This window comes from Lissotriton helveticus, chromosome 5_1 (assembly GCF_964261635.1).
Source record: "Lissotriton helveticus chromosome 5_1, aLisHel1.1, whole genome shotgun sequence".
NCBI lineage: Eukaryota > Metazoa > Chordata > Amphibia > Caudata > Salamandridae > Lissotriton > Lissotriton helveticus.
This window is the reverse complement of record NC_136065.1, coordinates 1,641,391,986-1,641,416,007: the sequence shown is the minus strand read 5'-3', so window position 1 is coordinate 1,641,416,007 and position 24,022 is coordinate 1,641,391,986. Positions and strand designations below refer to the sequence as shown.

The 24,022-nt window shown below is 47.7% G+C and overlaps 1 protein-coding gene across 1 annotated transcript in view; it reads left to right on the top strand.

Moving 5' to 3' along the window:
• Window positions 1–12,102, top strand: part of LOC144755678 (intraflagellar transport protein 57 homolog) — a 115,257-nt gene extending 103,155 nt beyond the window's left edge. Inside the window, exon 11 of the mRNA XM_078644849.1 lies at window positions 11,557–12,102. Within this exon, the coding sequence (XP_078500975.1) occupies window positions 11,557–11,735 (179 nt within the window). The 3' untranslated portion in view covers window positions 11,736–12,102. The remainder of the gene's footprint in view (window positions 1–11,556) is intronic.
• The last annotated feature ends 11,920 nt before the right edge of the window (window positions 12,103–24,022 follow it).

Below are 24,022 nucleotides of genomic sequence, written 5' to 3'. Positions count from 1 at the left end.
CCAGTGTCAGGGTCCTAAACGTAGCAGTTGCCCACAAAGTGCTGGGCAACTGGTGCAATTGAGGGGGCAACGTGGGAGCCTCTCTAGGCTCTAAACAAATGGACTGCCCCTGAGTCTCTCGGGGCTCGCAAGAAGGTGGGGCAAGGTGGGGCCTTCTGGGGCCACTCCACCACAGACACCAAATGCCCCCTGAGCCTCGCAGGCTCTTCGAACCAACAATGCCTACACGAGCCTCTCTGGGCCCGTCACTAGCGTTGGAGTCCCTCCCGGGGGACTCGAAATGGCATTTGGGCCCCTGAGCCTCTCAGGGCTCACCAACAAATGGGCCCTCAGGTCGTTGGAGCGGCCCTCTGCCAACCGGGGCCGCTCAGAAACAAAAGGAAACTGCCCCTGAGGTCGCGGTAATGAGAGGGGGCGGGGCGGACACCGGCAATGTGTCCCGACGCCCCCCTCTCCTTTCCAAGGCACCAGCACTCACCGGGTTCTGGCGCTGCAGCTCTCCTCTCTCTCCTGCACTCCTCCGCGTGCAGCGCGGGGCTCTCCTTCCGGCACCGGAGCCCCGGCAGGCAACAGCTTCCGCCTGCCTCTCTCCTGCCCCCGGCCTGCCTGACTCCCAGGTCGCGGCTGCGGGGCGGGACTTCCGGTCGCTTCCCCCGGGGCCGCGCTGTGATTGGCCGACGGGCCCTGCACTTCCGGGTCGTCGCGGGCAGCGCGGCGGCCCGTTCCAAACACTCGTAGGCGGGGGATGAGTTTACCGAGGAGTGGGCTCCCTCGAGGTAAACTTAAAATATAGCGGCAAGGTCCCTGGCAGGGTGGGCACCTGCCAGGGGGCAAATTAACCAAAATAAGCGAGGTGGGCACTCGCTAGGCAGGCAAAGCGCTCCTCAGCGCTAAAAGGCAATTTACAGCGCTCCCTGCGCTAAATGCCAAATACAGCGCTCTCAAGCGCTAGAACAAAATCAAGCGCTCCCAAGCGCTAGAGGACCAACATAGAGCGCTCCCAGGCGCTATAAGTAAAATAAAGGTCCCAGGTGCCCTCAGCAAGCATGGCAGAGTCCCAGCAGTCCTTGGGCAGGCAGGGGGGACAAGGCTGGGCCCAGAGCCAGCACACTGGGTCTCCAGGCAGGGAGACACCCCAAGTGGCGGTCCTCTGGCCCAGCAACAGCCCCCTCAGGATCCTGGAAGAGAACAACTTCAGTGGGGACACAGCCCCATTTTTATACAGTGCATTCCTTTGTTCAAGGGTGCAGAGTGGGGGCGGAACCAGTCGCAGCTGGTTCTTGAGTACTCTGTTTACCTCAACCACCCTCTCTATTCACTGGCAGGGCTTGGGTCATTAGACACACCACAGGGGGGCGGAGCCAGCATTGTGTGGGGAAAACCCAGCCCATCCAGGACACAGGTACACTCCTCCCACACATTACTCATGCAGATCTCCCACTCACCACCGGGCAGACCCATCCAGACTTCCTGGAGCCTGGCATGCCAGCCAGCTCCAGCCAATCACACGCCAGCACCCTCACAGCACACGTACAGCCATGTCTAGAAATGGCGCTTCGCTACTAGACACATACATGCTGCATACACCGTTGCGCAGCATTCACTCACACGAGTTCACACATACCAGACTCAAGCCTGTACACCCCACGCATCAGGAACTACCAGGTACACATACATTCCCCATGCATTCCTATGAGCGGGCAGGCCTAGCTCAGCACATGCACTCAGAGTGCGCACGCACTTTCCACTGGGACACAGTGAAAGTGCGCAGAATCCAAAAATCACCATCTCCAGGTCACCAAAAAGTCTCGGGGTGAACCTGCCCTAAGGGCCAAAGTCCAACATAACCCCCTTCCAGCCAAAACGCAGGGGAGACCAATCACCACCGTGATGGACTTCCCTGCTTGGGGCGATAGAACACGGACGCAGGCCCGCAACTGCAGGGACACCCTCCTGTTCTACGCCACGGTGCACCCATGGGATTCCCTCTAAACACACTGTCTGGACCAACTGGGCTACCCCACTGGTACTCCCAAGTTGTCCGCGGCCAGGACCAGGCCCTGGGCCACCCAGGTGCCACTGGTCCATGCCAATTCGCAGAGCGGGGGGTAGTAACCCCTGGCACATAGGAGCCATTTTCCACTCTTCCTGTCTGCAAGACAGGACTAGACTGCCACTGGTACTCCAGCCTAGGGCCTACAACCTCAGGCGGACCAGGAGTCTCGGGGAAGGCTCTCCTCCCCCTACCTCTTCTCCTAGGGTTCCTCCTCCCTCTGCGTGGGGTACCCCTAGAACGCCATTCCAACCCAGGACTTATCCACTCAGGTTGCACCGGGGTCAGAGGTGGGCTCTCCCACCCTCTGCACCCCCTTCCAGAGGTCTGCCCTCTCCCACCTGGAGAAGTTCCTCTGGAAGAAGAACCGGTCAGGACACTGGTTACAGTCGTCCTACCCTTCAGGTCAGGCTGACCCTGAACCTGGCCTCCCAACCTCCGGTCTAAAACCTTTGGTGGAACAATTGCCTGGCACTCCAGGACTTCTGGTGACTCACACACAATCCCCCTGAGGCTAACAAATGACACATCTGTTGTGTGATTGTCTGTCTGGCGCAGATCTCCCGCCCTCTGTCCACCTGACAGTGCGTGACGATCCCCCAGACCAGAAATGGCGCCACCCGGGTCACTACACGGGAACCTAGCCCAACTGGGTAGTCCCTGACCCACTGGTCCTTCCACTGGGGAACTCCCCCAATCACTCCTCACTCTGGACTCCTGTACCCTCCCTACCGGAGCGGTACTGCCAGACTCTAGAACCACAGGAGCTCTGGTTACAGACGCTCCAGGTCCTCTACTCACTAGGAGATCCTCCTCAACTGGGTTAACAGGACAGCCTAGGTCCCCAACCTGGTGTTCCCTCAAGAAACCACCCAGGTTCTGAGACAGGGCTTCGGGCCTCTGGGGGCTCTCAGCCTCCCACTGACTCCTGCTCCACTGAGCCAGGCAGTCAGCCCCTACACCCTTCTCACTAACCAGGGACCTAGCTGGGCTACACTGAGCCTCTTCCACCACGCTGGGCTGGAAGATCCCTGACCCACTACTTTTGGAGTCACTCACCAATGACTCTACAGAACCTCTGGTCCCTTCCCAGCGGTCTGCTTCCTCTGCCAGCTCACATGGTTCAGACAATCCACACCCTAACAGGTGTTGGCGCAACCCTGGTGAACAACAACTGAGCAACTGCTCTCTGAGAAACATATCGAGCAATAGGTCCCAATCACATTTCGTGGGCTCCCGTACCCAATCACACAGGGCTCTACAACAGTCATCCTCAAAGTCTTCCCAAGACTGATGAGACGGTTTCCTAAGGTTCCTAAACCTCAACCTATTCTCCTCCTCTGGGGAAACAGGAACCATACTCTGGGAACTGGGACTTTCTAGACTGAGATTTAAATAGCTGCCACCACTGGGCCCAACCCTCCCTGGGGGATCCAGAAACTCAACACTGCGCGCAGGGGATAGTCTACCCTCCAGAGCTACTTTGCCTCTGGTGGCGGCCCTCTCAGCCTCCTCTATCCTGTCCTGCGCTAAGACCCTCTCGGTCTCCAGCTGTTGCTTCTTAACCTCCAGCTGTTGCTTTCTAATGCCCAGCTGTGCCATAGCCTGGGCATGCTCCAACCTGAGCTTCTTTAAAGCCAGCTGGTGCTCCCTTTCTCTCCTCCTATCTTCCAGCTCCTCTGGGGACAGGGAAAGGGATGAGGCGCTGCCTCCTAAACTGGACCCAGCAAGGGACTCCCTATCTATGGGGTCCTCACTATCTGCTGGCGTCCCTGTGCTATCATCTTCTTCCTCCTCAGACTCTTCAGGGCTCCCCTCTGACCCACCACCCTCATGGTGTGAGACCCGGGCCCTCTCCGCACTGTGCTCACGCTCCCAGTCATCCTTCTGCCATTGGATCAGGTTACCCCTAAGTTGGGACTGGGTGTCTGACTCATTCACTGCAATGTCTCTCTCTTCGCAAAACTCTCTCAGTTCATGCAAAAACAGACCCCAGACATTAAAAGCAGACTCCATCTTGGCAAGATGCTCACAGACACGTGCAACACAGGGGACTGAACAATCTGAAGTAAGAGGACACAATTCCAAAACTTCAACAATCTCCTTATCAAAGAGAACTCATACTCATGCGTCCAGGAAAACACACCATTCATCCACACACACCCTCCCCTCGGATCGGTAAGGCAGTTTCTACCACCCCTGACTTCTCAACCTGACCAAAAGCGACACAGGTACCAAACTCTGGAAGCAGGGCGGGGGACAAATGTACTGAACACAATCAAATGACACTCTTCAGGAGAAGAAAATAATGAAACTTCCAAAACAATACAATCCCCTAAAAATGTGGTCATCTAAATGCAGAGCTTTGTGGTATTGCCAGTTACTACTAAGGTACAACGCAAACACAAATCCTTATCCCACCGCTTGCCGCCAATGTTGGAAATGGGATCCCCGGCTGGCCAGGGCTTTCGCCAAAGTCAGTCAGAGACCACCACTCCCAAGTCAGGGCAAGGGAGTTACACGCCAAGATAACCCCTACTCACCCTCTAGGTAACGTGGCGCGAGCAGCAAGGCTAAACTTGGAGGCGATGTAGGCTAAGTATTTGCGCACGCACCCCAGCAACAACAACCAAAGGCCCACCACAAAGGAAACTCCACACAAGGTTATATAAAAATAGCCTTTGTATTACAGCAAAACACATTAGATAAAACACACACTTTACAATGTGCCAGAGGCACGGGCAGAATTTACAAGGGATATGTACAAGACAGGGCCATCTGGACCACTGTCAGGAATCAGAAGTAGCACTTTCAGAAATAGCACTTAGTACATAGAATATAGCACAAAATAGCACACAACCAGTAATCACTGGTAACAGGACCTCACTAGCACCACCTGTACTAGGGAGAAAACAACCACCTATGTATTACAATACCTGTAGGGGTGTAAGAGGAAAACACATGATGCAATGCATAACATTCATTCAGAGGTGTAAGGGAGGAAAACACATGATGCATCACAATACATTCAGAGGTGTAAGCAAAATGAACAATTGCGCCACACTCACGTAAGTCACCCTCTGTGACTGTCCCTAGGCCCTCTGGCCTTGTTGGGGCTAGGACGCCCTGTGTCCAGTGTCAGGGTCCTAAACGTAGCAGTTGCCCACAAAGTGCTGGGCAACTGGTGCAATTGAGGGGGCCACGTGGGAGCCTCTCTAGGCTCTAAACAAATGGACTGCCCCTGAGTCTCTCGGGGCTCGCAAGAAGGTGGGGCAAGGTGGGGCCTTCTGGGGCCACTCCACCACAGACACCAAATGCCCCCTGAGCCTCGCAGGCTCTTCGAACCAACAATGCCTACACGAGCCTCTCTGGGCCCGTCACTAGCGTTGGAGTCCCTCCCGGGGGACTCGAAATGGCATTTGGGCCCCTGAGCCTCTCAGGGCTCACCAACAAATGGGCCCTCAGGTCGTTGGAGCGGCCCTCTGCCAACCGGGGCCGCTCAGAAACAAAAGGAAACTGCCCCTGAGGTCGCGGTAATGAGAGGGGGCGGGGCGGACACCGGCAATGTGTCCCGACGCCCCCCTCTCCTTTCCAAGGCACCAGCACTCACCGGGTTCTGGCGCTGCAGCTCTCCTCTCTCTCCTGCACTCCTCCGCGTGCAGCGCGGGGCTCTCCTTCCGGCACCGGAGCCCCGGCAGGCAACAGCTTCCGCCTGCCTCTCTCCTGCCCCCGGCCTGCCTGACTCCCAGGTCGCGGCTGCGGGGCAGGACTTCCGGTCGCTTCCCCCGGGGCCGCGCTGTGATTGGCCGACGGGCCCTGCACTTCCGGGTCGTCGCGGGCAGCGCGGCGGCCCGTTCCAAACACTCGTAGGCGGGGGATGAGTTTACCGAGGAGTGGGCTCCCTCGAGGTAAACTTAAAATATAGCGGCAAGGTCCCTGGCAGGGTGGGCACCTGCCAGGGGGCAAATTAACCAAAATAAGCGAGGTGGGCACTCGCTAGGCAGGCAAAGCGCTCCTCAGCGCTAAAAGGCAATTTACAGCGCTCCCTGCGCTAAATGCCAAATACAGCGCTCTCAAGCGCTAGAACAAAATCAAGCGCTCCCAAGCGCTAGAGGACCAACATAGAGCGCTCCCAGGCGCTATAAGTAAAATAAAGGTCCCAGGTGCCCTCAGCAAGCAGGGCAGAGTCCCAGCAGTCCTTGGGCAGGCAGGGGGGACAAGGCTGGGCCCAGAGCCAGCACACTGGGTCTCCAGGCAGGGAGACACCCCAAGTGGCGGTCCTCTGGCCCAGCAGCAGCAACAGCCCCCTCAGGATCCTGGAAGAGAACAACTTCAGTGGGGACACAGCCCCATTTTTATACAGTGCATTCCTTTGTTCAAGGGTGCAGAGTGGGGGCGGAACCAGTCGCAGCTGGTTCTTGAGTACTCTGTTTACCTCAACCACCCTCTCTATTCACTGGCAGGGCTTGGGTCATTAGACACACCACAGGGGGGCGGAGCCAGCATTGTGTGGGGAAAACCCAGCCCATCCAGGACACAGGTACACTCCTCCCACACATTACTCATGCAGATCTCCCACTCACCACCGGGCAGACCCATCCAGACTTCCTGGAGCCTGGCATGCCAGCCAGCTCCAGCCAATCACACGCCAGCACCCTCACAGCACACGTACAGCCATGTCTAGAAATGGCGCTTCGCTACTAGACACATACATGCTGCATACACCGTTGCGCAGCATTCACTCACACGAGTTCACACATACCAGACTCAAGCCTGTACACCCCACGCATCAGGAACTACCAGGGACACATACATTCCCCATGCATTCCTATGAGCGGGCAGGCCTAGCTCAGCACATGCACTCAGAGTGCGCACGCACTTTCCACTGGGACACAGTGAAAGTGCGCAGAATCCAAAAATCACCATCTCCAGGTCACCAAAAAGTCTCGGGGTGAACCTGCCCTAAGGGCCAAAGTCCAACACCTCTCTTACACCTTCTCTCCTAGCCACCTCCGCCTGCCTCATTGACACATTTCTCCTAACCCTCCCGCCTGCCCCTCTAACACATTTCTCCTAACCCTCCCGCCTGCCTCTCTTACACATCTCTCCTAATCCTCCTTGCTTGCCTCTCTGTCTTCATATCTTGTATCGCTCTCCCTCTTTACATCTGTTTTATCCCACATGCACTTCACACCCTTTCTCTCTTTAGGCCTTTTCATGTATTACTTTTCTACTTTCCTCTCCTCCCACCTCTTTCATCCCTTCCCTCTCTCACTCTCCTTGGTCATCTTATGTTTCCCTCCCAACTTATTCCCTTTCCTCCCATCTCTTGCATCCCTTTCCTATGTCCTGCCTTATATTTCTCTCAGCTAGGACACCTCATGCCCTTTACCTCATCTTCAACCATCTTTTTCAGCCCTCTCCAAAACCTCCCATTTTTTTGTCTGTCTCGTGGACTATCTCATGTTTCCTTCTCCTTCCTCCCTCTCCGACCATCTATTGTTTGTATGACCGGGGCACACATGGCTAAACCACGTGCCTCTACCACGCAACCAACGCGTCTTAACCCCGTTATTCCCTGGTAAAGGCTTAAATTGTAAAGGGGTATGCGTGGCTAGGCTAGCAGACCCCGCCCTAAGCTACAAACTCCCTACCTGCCCGCCCTGCCCTGAGGTCCTAATACCAGACAACCTCCCAACCCCCATGATGTACCTAACCCTAAACAAACACTTCGTACCCCGGCCCCCTCCACTCCCTTACGGTGTCCCTAAAACTAGACCAAACCCTTCCTCTGCCCTCAGGCCTGAAACTCAAACCCCTATTTTAAACAAGCATTGGCATAGCCAATAGGTCTTGTTGTATTTAGGTCTCACCTAGCCAGCGCATGCGCTGTCTCGTCGAGAGATGCTGTATATAGTATAGTGGGGAAGCTCCGCCCACTTTCCGGCTACCTTTTTAATTGGCCAAAATCCTTAATGTAAAGTAAGTAAGTAAAGTATTTTGTAGTTGTAAAGCGCACTAATACCCATGGGTGTCCTGGCGCTGTAACGCATACCGCTGTGGAACCCTTCCTGGCTTTTCCCTGTGAAATGTCCACTCCTGGGCACCCCCAAGGTGAAGCCAGGCATCCTAGCGCTGTTGGGGCCTTTGTGGAGATTAAGCAAGCTATTGCCCAGAGTTGCAGAGTGGGACCCATGATTAGAATAGGCACCGAGGCGAGAATTATCAGGTCCAAGGAAATTGAGCCCAAGACCCACCGAGGCGGGAATTGAACCCTGGTCCCGGGCCAGACCTCTGCATTCGGGTCTGCCGCTCTAACCATTGAGCCACACTTCTCCACATTCCACAATGTCACATTCTGATTGGTGTTCGGCAAGTTAGTCCCGCCTCCTGATGGCCATGATGTCATTTTTGTCCCTCCATGGCTATCGGCCCCTTTACTTTCAATAGTTTTTTTTCCCCCTGCCTCCCCCGTTCCATCCCGCAGGCCGTAACTTCTCATATCACCACCCCCTCCCCCCACCCCTCCTGTTCATGCCTTTTTCAAGGGCCGCACTTCCATTTATAATGCAATAGCTCATGTATAAATACGAGTCCTATTGCATTTTAAATGCTTGATTGGTCCTGGGATTGGCTGGCTGAATACGAGCTCTATTTTGCCTGACCTGTCCAGTCGGCTATATTACGCATGTTTCTATTCTCTTTTAGAAGTGTTACCCCTATGGCTATTTTACGCATGTGTCGAATCTCTTTTTGCAAATGTAACAATTCAGCACATTTTGTCAGAAGGTCTGATAACCGGCATAAAGAATAATTTCTGCCTTCTGGTCAGGCTGTCTCTGGTTCTTTGGCATTCCGGTTGTGTGTCCATTCGCCCGGCTTGAGGCACCGTGGGCGTCGGCTCTATGCAGCATCGTTTTATGCAGTGAGCGAGTCTGTTAGTCCGTTTACTTCCTGGGCCTGGATTTCTTCTGTCTGCCCGGGTCTCAGGCTATAGCCGTACGCGAGTCGACAAGCAAACAGATTGATTCTGCCTCAGATGGTCGAAATTCATCGTTTTGATCAAGACTAACACGAGTCGGTGCGAGTAAAGACACAGTCTGCCCTAGACGTTTCATCCCGACGTCGTGTCCATTTTACTTCAAACTTGAACGCCCATCACATCTTAATTTTACCCGAGGGCCATCTTACATCGTCATATCATGACCTGAAATTACTCTTCCTACGAAAGAATTCTCCATTCCAACGTTCAACTTGGAGACGAGCAACCTTTGGTTGCCTGCCCCGCCCCGCCCCGTCCTGATGAAGACCCCGAAGCAAGGTTACAACTAATTCCTGCGATTACTAGAGGGTCGAAACGTCAACAGCTTTTTATGTTTACCAGCTTCACCCCAGCATTAAGTCATTCAATGTGTTATGTGGAGTATGATTTATATCTAATGATGTATTGAACCTACGGTCGTTTGTCTGTTTATGTTGGAAATTTACATATAGCACAGTCAGGCCATTTGGTTGTTTTTTATTGTCACTATCCCATACCCACACTACCTGCACTATACCACTTCCCTTCCCTCCTGGGGCACCATACATTTTGTGATTGTTCATCTAAATTCATGGTAACTAACGTATACCTACATTGTGAATAAATAATAGTGTAGGTTAATCAAGTGTTTCTTTATTCATTGATATTGATTGGTTTGAATTTATTGTTGTTTGCTGGGACCTCTTTTTCTCAGTACGGGTCTCAGGCCTGGCAGTGTGCCAACAGGGGACTGGGCTCCGCCATTGGGCATTCTGAACCCCCCTAAGCTTCTGTTGTCCAGGCAGAGGCCACAGGGTCTTTGGGTGCAGACCTGGGGTTGTTGTGTGCCGAGGACCGTGGCAGCTATTTGCGTGCGTTAACGCAGATGAGCAGAGGTGTCCTGAGGCTTTCTTGCCAGTTTCTTATGTGTGGGGGAGCTGCTTGGGGGGGTCTGCCTGGGTGCAGCCCTTCGTGAAGCGGGCTCACATCCAGGCAGTAGCCAGAGCCTTGTGGGAAGCGCAGTTGCTTGGGGGTCGGGCCTGCGTGCACCCAGTGGTGGCGAGGCTGGTGCAGCTTCGAGCCTTCCGTCTGGCGATTTAGAGGAATATTATGTGCTATACAATGTAGCGGCACTCAAGTATAGCGCTCCAGATTTTTCGCAAAAAAAAACAAAAAGGGATTGAGTGCGTGAGTTCAAATCCCACGGCTGAATTATTTATTTATTTATGTCTAATCTGTCTCTTCTGCCAGCGGTGGGGGGTGCATACCGAGAGAGGCTGTTGCCCTGCGGTCAGAGACGCAGACCCTGACCCTGTGCAACAGGGATCAAATCCTTTAACTTCACCCAAATACTCTGTAACCTTCTTAGCTGCTCCTTGTCTGGCATTTTTCTAAACAGCATTCTTAATAATAACTTTAAGATGGGTAATTACTTTGGGAGTGGATTGATTGCATTTGGCCAGCTGTTCCTATACCTGGCGTGTCACACAGTTTGGTGCTTACTTTCTCTCCATGTTAAACAACAGTATGTTTCAGCACCCACGCTAATGTGCTGTATAGTTAAATACATATAAGATCCCAATAGCGAGACCGATTGGCATTGTCTATGCTCGTTTTACTAGTCGCCATAGTATATTTTTCCTCTTCTAATTTCTGCCATCTGTTTCTCTTGAAACTAGGCCTTACCCCTACTTCCTTCTTTTTTACGGCTGCTTTGAAAATGCGAGGCACCCCGGAAGCCCAGCAAGCACAATCCATCGTATTGCCCTTCCACCCTCAGTGGCCGCTTGCTCTTTATTTGCCAATGTTTAGTACTTTCGTTATTGTTTCTCATTGGGTATCCTGCAAGGTTGTGCTGCTATCACACATCATTGCTGGCTTACACTCGCCTATGAATTGCATATGCCTCCGTCACATACTCACTCATCCAACCATTTACTCATTCTCACACCCTGCCATGCCATTACAAATAAACTTGCCGATCAATGAAGAAACACTTTCACTTGGAAATTGGCCAGACATGTTCGATTACCAATGCTTCTTGTGTATTTACATCCTCTTCAATTGTAGCTTACACTATGCCCCAAGAGAAACATTCTAGCTTCTCCTGACCATTCTTCTTCACAAACCATACATTTGCTTTTCTTTTGTGATTGGCCTCCTTAGATGCATGACCTGGTTTCTCCTTTTCCACTTTTCAGAATCCACTGGCCCTATCCCTGTCTTCATCCTCCAGTTCCAAGATTAGAGTTATGTTTATACTTAAGAGTCTTCTCAAAATGACCAAAAAAAAGTCTCCAGGAGGTTTGTCGTATTTAAAGTATAGCATGCACTCACTGGTACTTAAACAGCATGTATTTATTAGGAGGGTGACGCGAGTTAGACTTTGCAAGTCTGGAATGAGGCCCAGAAATGTTGCAACGTGGTGCTAGTTTGTTCAGTAGTTTTCTGAAAGTAAATGATATGTTACCTTGTTTTACAGCACCTCTGGTGAAGATAAAACAGGCTTTAACAAAGCTGAAACAAGAGACTATTCAGATGGACATTCGAATTGGTGTGGTGGAGCATACATTGCTCCAGTCGAAGCTGAAGGAAAAATCAAACATGACTCGAGATATGCATGCGACAAGTATCCCAGAATCTTCGTTAGGGGTGTACTAATTTAACTTCTGAAAATAAAATTATAATATTTTTGGGATCTGTAAATATGTTTACCTTTGTCTAAGTATTTATGCAGCATTTGTTCACCTTTAAATCTATTCAAAAGTATATTTGTGATTTCATTTATAATGTAATTTTCCATAGAACGTTGAGGGTTCTAATTGTTTTGAAATTGTTTGTGATCAGTATGTGCCCAAATCACAATGATTTTTTGTTAAATTCATCAAATTTGTAAATCCGTTCCAGGCACAGGAAAGAACCTACCAACATGTTTTTTTTTCCAATTGAATCTAACCCTATGTAAATACTTTAGGTCAGCTATTTCAAATATTTTTTATAACCTCCTAATAAAATATAGAAAAACCTTGTTTTGCTTTATTTCTCAAGATCATTCATTCAGAAACTCAGTTTTACAATGGATCTTAATCTGTGTAAAGAAGACTGGAAATATGATATCACCTCAAAACTTGCATTTACACACCCCTTTAACAGTGGGATCATTTGATAAATGTCACTTCTGTGTAATTATCTGCCTCTTCATTAGACTAACAGAGGGAGGGACAGTGAGATGTAAAAACGTCCTTTATGCCTTTCTTTGTATACACTCCATTGGAGGAGGAAGGCTGAACTAAAAAAGCCAATTTCAATAGGTCAAAGAGATGTAGGCTTCTGGGCTGAAACAAGATGTGACAGTCTCACATCAAATGTCTGAAAGAAGCTGCTTAAAAAGCCAGTGGTTGAAAGGGGTTGGACCAGAGCACATATATATTGGAAACAATAGGTCTATTCAGACAGACGAGCTATGGAACAATAACCTAACAAGGACTGAATCTAATGTATTATTATTTAAAGAAATAGTTTTTACGCTGAATTGTAAAGAAAATGTGGTTAGCCTCTGACAGAAGGGACTACGGGAAAATGTTCTCAGGTGGTGTGCCCTATACTGAAATGTTTGTTGCCCGATGACATAATCAAAGTTGGGTACCTAAATTAGTTTTTGGGTGTTATATGGTGTTTTGAATACCCGTAGACCTTAGTTTTCATCTTTATAGGTTCTTGGGTGATCCCCAGTAGTCCAACAAATTCTACCTCTCTGGTGGTGAGCTAAAGGCCAATATCACATAGTGGACTTGTGAAGAGACTTGTGACAAAGGCCTGTTACACAAGAAAACACACTGATTCTTGTATAAAGAGACTTTTCACCCATAAAGCTTGCCTTTCCCTTGATGAGACCTTTTTGTAGGTAGCTGGCTCTTTATATAGTATACTAAATTGAGGTATACCGCAAAGGCCTAGAAAAATCCACTCAACCACTCGCAATTGCAAGAGAAATTTTAGCTGCTCAAGCTATTTTTTAGCACTTACTCGACCTTGCTGGTGAGTAAACTTAAGCTGTAAGAAACAGGTGTTCTGTTCCTTCCGAAAGTGAATGAGCAATTAAAACACCTTTAAATCTTGTTTTATCTTGACACATTTGCCAACTGCTCAAGGACAGAGGTCAATTGTCCATTTGTCTTTTTACTAATTGTTGCTCATGTGTTCCTGGAAAATGGTGTTTACTTTTCTTTCTCTTTTTACAGTTAATACTTATTGTCAAGTAAACTATTTGACAATAATTGTGAATCAAAATGCATTAAAATGTCATTTTTTTTCTCTAATGCAACATTTGAACAGCTGGAAAAGGAATAGCACAAGTAGATCAGAAATTATGAAAGAACTTGGTTTTGTAATTCAGAAGTGTGATGCAAACAAAGAATTGGAGGAAAACAAATCCGAACACTTTACTTGGTGATGTGCAAATGACAAATAGTTGCAGAAACTTATTTCCAAACATTGTACACTATATAGTTTTAAAACCACATGTTAGTGGCACATTCTGTGGCCATTTCAATGTAAAATCTGCTGATTGCAAATATCAGTGGGCTGCTACTTTATGCTTTACTTATGTATTTATTAAAAGTGATAGTTTTTAAACATGATGTGAAAGACATTCCTGGCCAAGCCCTGATGACAAAGCATTTAATGAACTAAGAGGCAAGTCTGCACTCAAGTGTATCTTATATGTGGCTAGATTTACGTTCTATATGGAGCAAATATTTAGTCTATTAAATCAAACAAAAGCGTTTTCTGTACCGTAGTGTGGTAAATAAATAATTAATTACTGGTTCTATTTTTGACTATAATCAATAAACGGGTAGCTCAATAAATAAGAGTCAAGATACGAGGTAGCTAGAGTTGACAGGCTTTAATCAGACATAAAGGACAGGAACAGGACAGCCTGCATGGGAATGGGATGGCAGCTGCCGGGGGCAGGGTCTGGGAGCATAAGGGGTAACTTTTAATAACAGTGCACAATATTTATAGTTAAACAAATACATTGCATTCAATACAGTAGGCATAGCAGTAGGCGGAGTTTGTAGCAGTCGCGAAAGATAAGGCATAAAGTGGGTGTAACAAGAGGTGTGTACAGGGCGTATACATAGACATGTGATGTAAACGTAATAGAATATGTCATAAACGGGGCGGAAACATGGAGGGGGCTACCTGAGCAGCTGGGACCTCTAACCTAGTGGTGCGCGCAAACTGGCAATGACGTGTTACTAGGGAGAACTGGGGGCTATGACTTCTGCACTAGAAGAGGAGACGAAAGTCTGGAGGGTCAGAGCGACATGTACCTAGGCATATCTAGTATCTGGTGTTTATAGTACATGTTGATAGAATCCAAAAGTTATCAGGGCAAAGGCTAACAGACATTAAGACTGGTGCATGCATAATTCTACATGTAGTGTGTGTGCGAGGAATATTCTATGAATATTAATACAGTATTTCTCTTACATGGAGACATAAAGGCTAGACCATGACGGAAACTATTGATGTGATTCAGTAGCTTAGGAATGCAGAGAAGGAGTGCTGGACTGATAACTAGAAACATAACATACTCTTGGCAGACTGGGAGGCAGAGCCAGGCCGAGCCGGGCACTGCGAGGCATGAAAGTAAGCTAAGGGTCAGGGATACAGGTGGGGGCTGTATCACTCCTCGGAGAGGGTTCAGGAAACGGGAGCTGAATCTGAGTCCGGGCCCTTTTGAGGCCTAGAAACGGGGATAATTCAATGAATTAACGTGCACACTGTAAAATGTGGCAACGTAGCTTTACATAGGCCTGACATTCGTTGCTTTCACGAAGACTGGAAACTGGCATACTAGAGATGGACACAACTGTAATTGCGTCTTTAATCGATCAGAGGGGAATACATGCATATCGATCATGCACATATAATATAAGATGGGGAACACGTAGGCACATATGACATGGCAAAATTTACTTTTCCACATTCCCTCCTTGTGCCCTACGTTTCCATCAGGAAACATCTATATTCATGATACCATCTATCATTTCATATAGCATCATTTGCTCGTCTCGAATTGTCTTGGAACGGGACTTAGGACTAGGAATACAAGAGGTAGCACAAATGCCGCAAATCGCAGGGCCACATTGTATACAGAGGCAGCAACTGAATATGATCATTACTGCAATACCTAGGAATGACAATACTTTCCATCCCCAGGCAGATATGATACTCCAGAGCCAACCGGACCATGCCCAGGTGCCTGGATTCTGGTGTAACTGATGGGCAATTTTATGAAGTCTGGTTATAGCTGAATAAACAGACGGCGCGTTATTAGGAATGAAAATGCAGCAACTAGATCCGATGACTCTACATGCTCCTCCTCTATCGGCCAGTATGACGTCAAGAACGAGACGATTTTGGAGCACGACAAATCTCATAGCAGATTGCTCTTCGGTTAAGTTACCTAGAGCAGAAGTAGTCTCATTCACTACTGCTTCAAGGGTTCTGGTTAACCTACGTATTAACTTACTATTCTGGACAGGGCCTATAAAGAAGAAGAAACCTTTATTGAAGTCTTGATACTGTTCTAGAGTAGTTTCAGTTTGATCGACAATTGGGGACTCGATCTCCCTTCTATGTCTGACGTGTACTAGATGTGTGTTTCTATGATAATCAGATGGGGCTAGAAAAACTGGTGGCAGTAGGAAGGCAATGTAACATGTTCCATCCCAATCGAGGGGCAGACGAACATATGCGGTCTGACCACAAACAAAATAAGAATGACGTGATGCTTTGAAAATAGATTTCCCACTGTCACTATACTTGACAGTAGTAGTACAATCACTATGTCCTACATGTGCGGAACCATTATTTCTGACACATAATTCGCCTTTGACTGGTAGTACTGAAATAGCAGGTAAGTCTGGAGTAGTATCAGACTGAACATTCAATACCATAAAATTCGAAGAATAATTACCTAAATTATATACTTCATTTTCTAGATCTAACCCTGTTCTATGGGAGAGACCTTGCTTGTCTGGAAAACATGTTCTATTCAGAAGGGACATATCATTTGAAGATGACGTTAACATGGACCATGCTCCACACGAACCATTATGTGAAAACTGATAAGGAAAGAGTGGCAGAACTCCCTTCGGTGTCTGGAAAGGGGGGAGTCGACCACACAACCAACAATTAGTGGCATTGCTGGTCTGGTGTGAATAGTGTAACATTCGGATGAATGTATTATTACGCATAGCAAGACGATAGGATAGCTCGTGAGGAGGCAGATCACTAAATGTGTGCTCTACTGTAGCATTAGCAAACTTATTTACATGAGAAACTGGAAAACATAAATGTAATGCATAACTTGTGCAGGTAACCATCAAACTTAGAAACAATAGGAAACTTAGAATGACGATACATCGTATAGAGTTTTGACTAACTCTCTCACTATGGGGGTCTATCTCATACATGTCAGGGACCTGTCTAACCGTTTCACCCGAGGGGGACTTAGACAATTAAACTGGCTGACTTATTTTACTAGACCGGAGTTTTAACTTATACTCCTGCTGCGGAGTTTTCTCTAACAGAGGAACTTTCAGTTCGGGATTGAGATTAATGTCTGATTTAGAGTCTTGTTTCAGGCAGTCTTTAGAAATGGAACAGTCTTTGGAATTGTCATTAAAAGTCTTTTTTCGGATTCCATGAAATTTCTTGATATGCGACAGATGGACCCAACCCTTGCGGCCTTCCAACTTCACGGCCGTACGGGTGGTCAGAAGGACTAGTCTCGGCACTTCCAGCGAGGCTCCAGCGGACTTGAACGATCAAAGTTCCTGACCAGTACTAGGTCACCTGGGATGACCTCATGCGGTTTCACTTCGGTATTATCTGGAAATGCAGCGGCAACCTGTGAACGACAAGAGTGTAGGGCAGACATCAAGGAAGCTAGGTAATCTGTCAACATATTACTGGAAACATCTGTAATACTGCGGGATCTAGGTGTACCCCACATGTTTGGGGGGCGGCCGAATACGACCTCATAAGGGGACAGACCTGATCTGGAATGTGCAACCATCCTCATGAAGAATAGAGCAACTGGCAGGGCAACTAGCCAGTCTACACCTTTCTCTTTGCATATCTTAGCAATACGGATTTTCAGGGTTTGATTATGTCTCTCTACGAGACCGGCTGCTTCAGGATGGCGCACACAATGGAACTTCCACTGGTACCCTAACAGAAGGGAAACATGTTTCATTAGCTCGGATGAGAATGGCTGGCCGTTATCAGAATACACGACCCTAGGGAGTCCATAACGGGGAAAAAATTCACGAACCAACTGCTTGGCAGTGGTCGCTGCTGTGTAATCTGGAACTGGATATGCTTCTGTCCACCTGGACAAAGCGCATACAACTACAAGGACATACTTGAAACCTCGACATCGCTCCATCTGAATATAATCCATCTGGAGGACTTCAAAAGGGTGGTCAGGGGGTTGGAATCCACCTTGTTCCACCGGGACACTTTTACCTGGATTGAACTGGCAACATATCATACAGGTACGGACTTTCTGCTTGGCTGCAGCTCGTAAGTGCTTGTTGAACCAGAGGTTCTGTATACTGTCTAACATAGCTTTCTCTCCTAGATGTGCTGGACTATGTGCGGTATTAATAATGACTTGAACCATAGAGTCGGGGAGAAACCATGTGGCTTTTCCCTTCGTCACCCATCCCTGATCTGTCTGGACCCCTCCTTGTTCGGACCATTTCTTTATTTCTTCAGGAGTAGCATGTAACTGTATGTCTATGACATCTTGTGTAGGGTCCTTAACTGTCATACAAGTAGTCTGTTCTGGAGTGGATGTCTGTGTCCTGTTAACTGGAATGTCTGGTGTCTGAGCTGTAAGCTTGGCTGTTCGATCTGCTAGATCGTTACCTTGGGAAATGATGTCAGTAATTTTCGTGTGTGCCTTGCACTTCATGATAGCGATAGCTGTCGGTAAATGTATTGCATCTAACAGAGCTTGAATGAGGAGACCATGCTGAATCTTGGTTCCATGAGAAGTCATGAAACCTCTCTCCTGCCAGAGCACCCCGAAGTCGTGTACAACTCCGAATGCGTAACGTGAATCTGTATATATGTTTACTTTCAGGTCCTTGGCACGTATGCAGGCTTGGGTCAGAGCAACTAGCTCTGCTGCTTGAGCAGACAAGGTGTCAATACGATGTGTTTCTATAACTTCGGTGTCAGTAGTCACTGCATACGCGGCTACTAGTTCTCCTGTACTAGTTCTCATACATGAAACATCCACATAAAGTGTAAGGTCGGGATTAGGTAATGCAATGTCTGTCAGGTCTTGTCTTGGCTTAGTCATAGTGTTAATGACTTCCACACAGTTATGTGTGGCAGGATTTGAAGTAACTGACGGTAACAGTGTAGCAGGATTTAGAACGTTGCAGCGTCTGATTTCTATGTGTGGCTGGAACAGTGTCAATTCGTAACCTGTTAAACGTGCAATTGTCAAGTGCTGAGTCTGTGTTCGGTTTAAAAGAACTTCCACAGAATGTGGAACTTGTACTGTCAGGGAGTGTCCTAATACTATGGAATCACTTTGTCTGATAGCTAGAGCTGTGGCTGCAACTGACTTGAGGCACGCAGGCAAAGCCTGGGCTACTGGATCTAGTGTGCTCGAAAAATAAGCACAGGGCTTGTACTGTCCGGCTTGATCTTGTGTGAGAACAGATAATGCAGTACCATCACGTTCTGTGACAAAAAGTGTAAAAGACTTACTGTAGTTCGGTGTAGCTAGAACAGGTGCTTGGCATAAGGCTTTCTTTAATTCATTAAAAACAAGTGTATGTTCCTGGGTCCAAGGGAGGACAGTCGATACGGCTGCCTCCTGTGTCGTTAACTGTATCAGTGGCTTGGCTAGAAATGCATACTGAGGAATCCATTGTCTGCAGTAAGAAGTGAGGCCAATAAAAGCTCGTACCTCCTTCTGTGTCTTGGGCTGTGGAAGACTCGCTATTAACTGGATACGATCTGGTGTCAACTGCCTACCCCACTTGGACAGTAAGTGGCCTAAGTAGATCACTTGCTGGACACAGAATTGTAATTTGGAAGGGGACACCTTGTGCCCCTGCTCGGCCAGAAAATACAGGACTGTAAGTGACGCACGCTCGCAGTCACGTTCAGAACGGGCTGTGATCAATAGATCATCGACATACTGGAGCAGGGCAGTGTCAGTTGGCATGTGAATGTTGTCTAGTTGTCTTTTAAGTGCTTGACTGTAAATACTAGGACTTTCTGTGAAACCTTGAGGAGCTCGTGTGAATTTATAGCTCCTTCCATTTAAACAGAATCCGAAAAGGTACTGGCTGTCTGGATGAATGGGAACACTGAAAAATGCGTTCTTGAGGTCGATAACAGTGAAAAACGTAGCTTCAGAATCAATGGCTGTCAATAGGGATGAAATATCTGGGACTACTGGGTACTGAGGTATGATACATTTATTAAGTTCTCGAAGGTCAATCACTAATCGATATACTGGAGGTGCATTTGGATCAGTACGTTTCATGACTGGAATGATAGGAGAATTACATACATTGGAGTCAGTTTCTACAACCACTCCTTGAGCAATGAGCTCATCAATAATTTTGGATAAGGCTGCTACAGCCTCAGGTGGCAATCTGTACTGTCTGATTCGTGGCAAGACTATACCTTGCTTGAGAGTCACACGATGGGGTGTGATTTGCATAAAACCTACATCAGTTGGACCTTGCGCCCATAAATGCTGCGGTACATTTGACAATCTTGGATCAAAATCACGTAATACATAGTGACCTTTAAAGTCTCTTAAAAACAATCGGATTCCTTCTGGGGAACAGCAAATAACTGCCCCTAATTCTTTCAATGTTTTAATGCCTAACAAATTTTCTGGACATGATTTCGTAAGTAATAAATCAGTAGTTCGGGACAATGGACCAACTTCTATGGAAACTGGTTTTGAAATCTCGTTCACAATAGGCTTTCCTGAAAATCCAAGGGAAACATTTCTAGAGCCTGAGAGCGGAGCCCCTGGAACCTCGTCATGACTGATAGTAGTCCTACTTGCCCCTGTATCAATCAAAAACTTTCTGTCTTTCCCTAATACTTGACTGTGTACATAGGGACCCTCTTGATCTACAGGTATCTCGATGAGAGGCAAGCCTACCTCCCTCTCTAGGCTGTTTCATGAATACTGTTGATACTCTGGATACTCTGACTGAGCATACTGGTACATCTGCTGTGTAACATGCTGTGTTGCAGCGATAGGCTGCGGTGCTGGAACTGTCTGTTGTGCATTCTGTGGTGACTGAGAAGTCTGTGAAACTTGTTCTTGTCTAGGCGGACGTGGTCTTTCTTTAGTTTTACCCGTAGCTATGTTGTGTTTCAGAACTGCACACTCGTTTATAAAATGACCTGGCTGTTTACAATAATTGCATGTCCCTTTAACGGGAGCTGCAGGATGACTGGCTTGATTCGGACCCCTCTTCTGACTGTCTTGTGGAACAGATTGTGCAACTAGTACTTTCATTTTCGTGTCTTTCATACGTCTCCTTTCGTGTTCTTGCTCTTCCCTGATTCTATTCTGGTGATACTGGAGCATCTGAAGCATTTGTGACGGGGTACTAGCTTGCCAGGTACTTTCGACTTTCAAAACTCGATTTTTAACTTGTGGACTTGAATTCTCGACTAGTTTAGTAACAAAAAGATGAGGGTATGACTCGCTACCTGTCTTCAAACCACTGTTAATTATAAAACATTTTTCAAATCTGGAATAAAAATCACTAGTGTCTTCATCCTGTTTCTGTTTGCATGCTGAGATTGCATCCCAATCTTCCTTTTTCGTGGCTAGTAACCTTGGCAAGACCTGTATCAATAACTCGGGCAATTCTTTACATTTGTCCCCAAGACCGGTACCTGGTACTCGTGAATTGTCTTCAGCTTCTAGAGCTGTCCAATCAATCTTTTTCTCTCCCACCTCCCATTCTTTTTCCTTGAGTTTTTCATATACCCCTGCGGGCAACAGGACCTTTAGCATTTTAATGACATCTGGATACGTGTATTCTCCCATACGGAGCATGTCTTTTAATTCTCGATGGAACCCTGCTGGATCTTTGTCGTGACAAGGAATTAATTTCTTCATCTCTAAGAGTTCCATCTTTGTGATAGGGGTGTAAACAAATACTCGTTGCATTTCACCACCCTCTGTCCTAACTGGGTGTACTTCCCGTAATGGATGCTGTCTATCTATGTAAAATGGTTTACTTTCTGGAGGTGAGACGTGAACAAAATGCGGGTTCAGGAACGTTCTATATTTGTGGCGCTGTTCTAGAATGACACTAATTAAATCTGTACCTAAACCTTTCCATCTATACTGGAGTAACTCGTTCAGAACATCATGTAACGGACCTGGATCAGAATGTTGTCCCTCATACAGTGTAATGAGGTGCTGGATCATATACATACCCACCAGTCGCTGCTCGGCTGGGGGCAGTTTCAGAAACATTTGTGCCACTATTTCGTCTGGAAAAGTGGTAGAATCAGTAGTCCATCGAACTGCTGATCGGGCTAGTTCTTGTTCATGCATAGTACTAAGTTCACTATAACCGATTCGTGATTTCAGGATGTGATCGGTAGCTTGAAATACTTGTTCAAGAGAACCTTGTTCTGGTGCTGGAGGAGGGAAAACTTTCTTGTGTTCTAGACGTGAATGCCGGTCGGGAAGTCTAGTTCTACCTACATACGCTATTCTGGTGGGATTCTCGTCGTTTACCTCTTCAGTATCAGAATCGTCTTCTTTCTCACTTACTTGTGCTGCTTTGCGTTTCTCGTGTAACTTTATTATTTCCCTACGGATCTTCTTGTACATACTCTCTATACTACTTAGTGTCCTGTGTCTTCCCTCGGCTATATTATCACTCCACTTTGTCAGGACTCTCATTTCGGTCGGATCTTTAGTCGGACAATCTTGTTCCCTTATTAAACAATTAATTAGAAACTTTAAAAGCATGAGCTGAGTCTCAGCTTTCCTTAGAGACATGATCTCGCCAATACTTTCTGGATCTACTCCTGTACGGATGAAACGATATATTCTGTCTAGATCTTCTTTCATATTCGGTAGGGTGTCCAAATACTCGGTCACCCGTCTTACGCGCAATGAATATATAACCATATTATCATCGCCTGGGACTGGATCATAACGGCATTCGGTGAGAGCTCGTCTGATATTTGCAACGGACTGATAATTGGGCGTACGCTGTAACGCACGTTCATGTAACTCGACTAACGTTACACGTTAGTGTGGCGGCGGGGTACCAGGAGGACCTCCCCCCGCGGCCCCTAAACTGGAATCGTCGACTGATACTCTTCGTGCTGGGAGAGTGACTGATGTAGCGGGTACTTGTACTGTGGGCTGGACCGGGGGTACCGTAACAGGTGCTGTAACAGGTGCCCCGGTGGCTGGAGGAACAGGAATTACATTATTTACAGGAGCGGGCGGAGCAGGATTTGCATATTCGGGGACCGTGTCGTCCAAATAGGACGAGAGAAAAATATCAGCTGCGGTCGGTTTGTGACGTAGCTTAATCGGAACTAATGGCGGCGGGAAATTACATGGTGCTTCCGGGGTTGCTTTTGGCAAGAAGAGGATACATACCCTTAATAAGGGCATTTCTCTGTCTGTCTGACTGTTCGGCTTTAACTCGTTCACCTATTTCGATTAATTCCCTTTCTTGGGCTCTTTCTGAGGATTCCCTACTTAATTCTAACTTTCTGATTTCTTTTTCGGTTCTTTTATGAGATTCTTTGCGCCATAACTCGATGGCATCTTTCTGGGACTGTCTGGATTTCTTTTTCCATAATGCTTCTTCTACTCGCATGATGCACTCGGCATCCCATGTACCTGATACAGGCCATCTATATTTCTCTTCTAGATCTTTAGTATACTCGACCCATAAGTCTAGATATAATATGGCACTTATGCCATGTTTATGATACATAAAATGACCTGGACTGTCCCTAGGCGGGACAGGAACTGCTTCTTCGAGCAGACCTTTTCTAGTTTTTAACTGACGTAACTTCGAGAACAGAGGCATGACTTAGACTGGAATCTGGACACAAATACAATACACGATAAACACGATAATAACTTGAAAACAAATCACTCATACCACAACATTGAAAACACATGAATTGACATTTAACAGTTCGGACAGAATATCACCTGGAATACTGAGAACAGAACACATGAATTTCTCGAGAACAGAACAGAACTTACTGGAATGACTAGATGCACTGCTAAAACAGTACGAAACTTACCGGTCTCATAAAGAGACACGTCAGGACCCGCATCCACCTAGGTGGACACTTCGTGTTGGATCTGTGTACCCAAACCCACGGACCAGAGACAAATTAATTGACCCTGTCTAGATACTACCCCAGCAATGGTACTCACCGGGCAGCAAGAACGGAAGGCCTCGGACTGGACTGGACTGCTACGACGACGGACGGACGGACGAACTTCGGACTTCAGTTACAGGTGGGCCTCCGGATACCTCGGACCTTGGACTCTCGGCTTGGGCTCTGGTCGGGACTCGCCGCGTTCCTCCACCGCCTCGTCTGGACGCTGGACCGCAACCTCCGTCTCCTCCGTGGGCCTGAGGGATACTTGAAGCAGAAATATCTGCACGTGGCCGGTATGGTTCCGTCACGGCTGCAGAGGATCAGAGGGCCTGCGTGGCTTCTCCGGCGCGTGGGGAAAGGGCAAGTCCCTATTCGGGCGCCATTATGTGGTAAATAAATAATTAATTACCGGTTCTATTTTTGACTATAATCAATAAACGGGTAGCTCAATAAATAAGAGTCAAGATACGAGGTAGCTAGAGTTGACA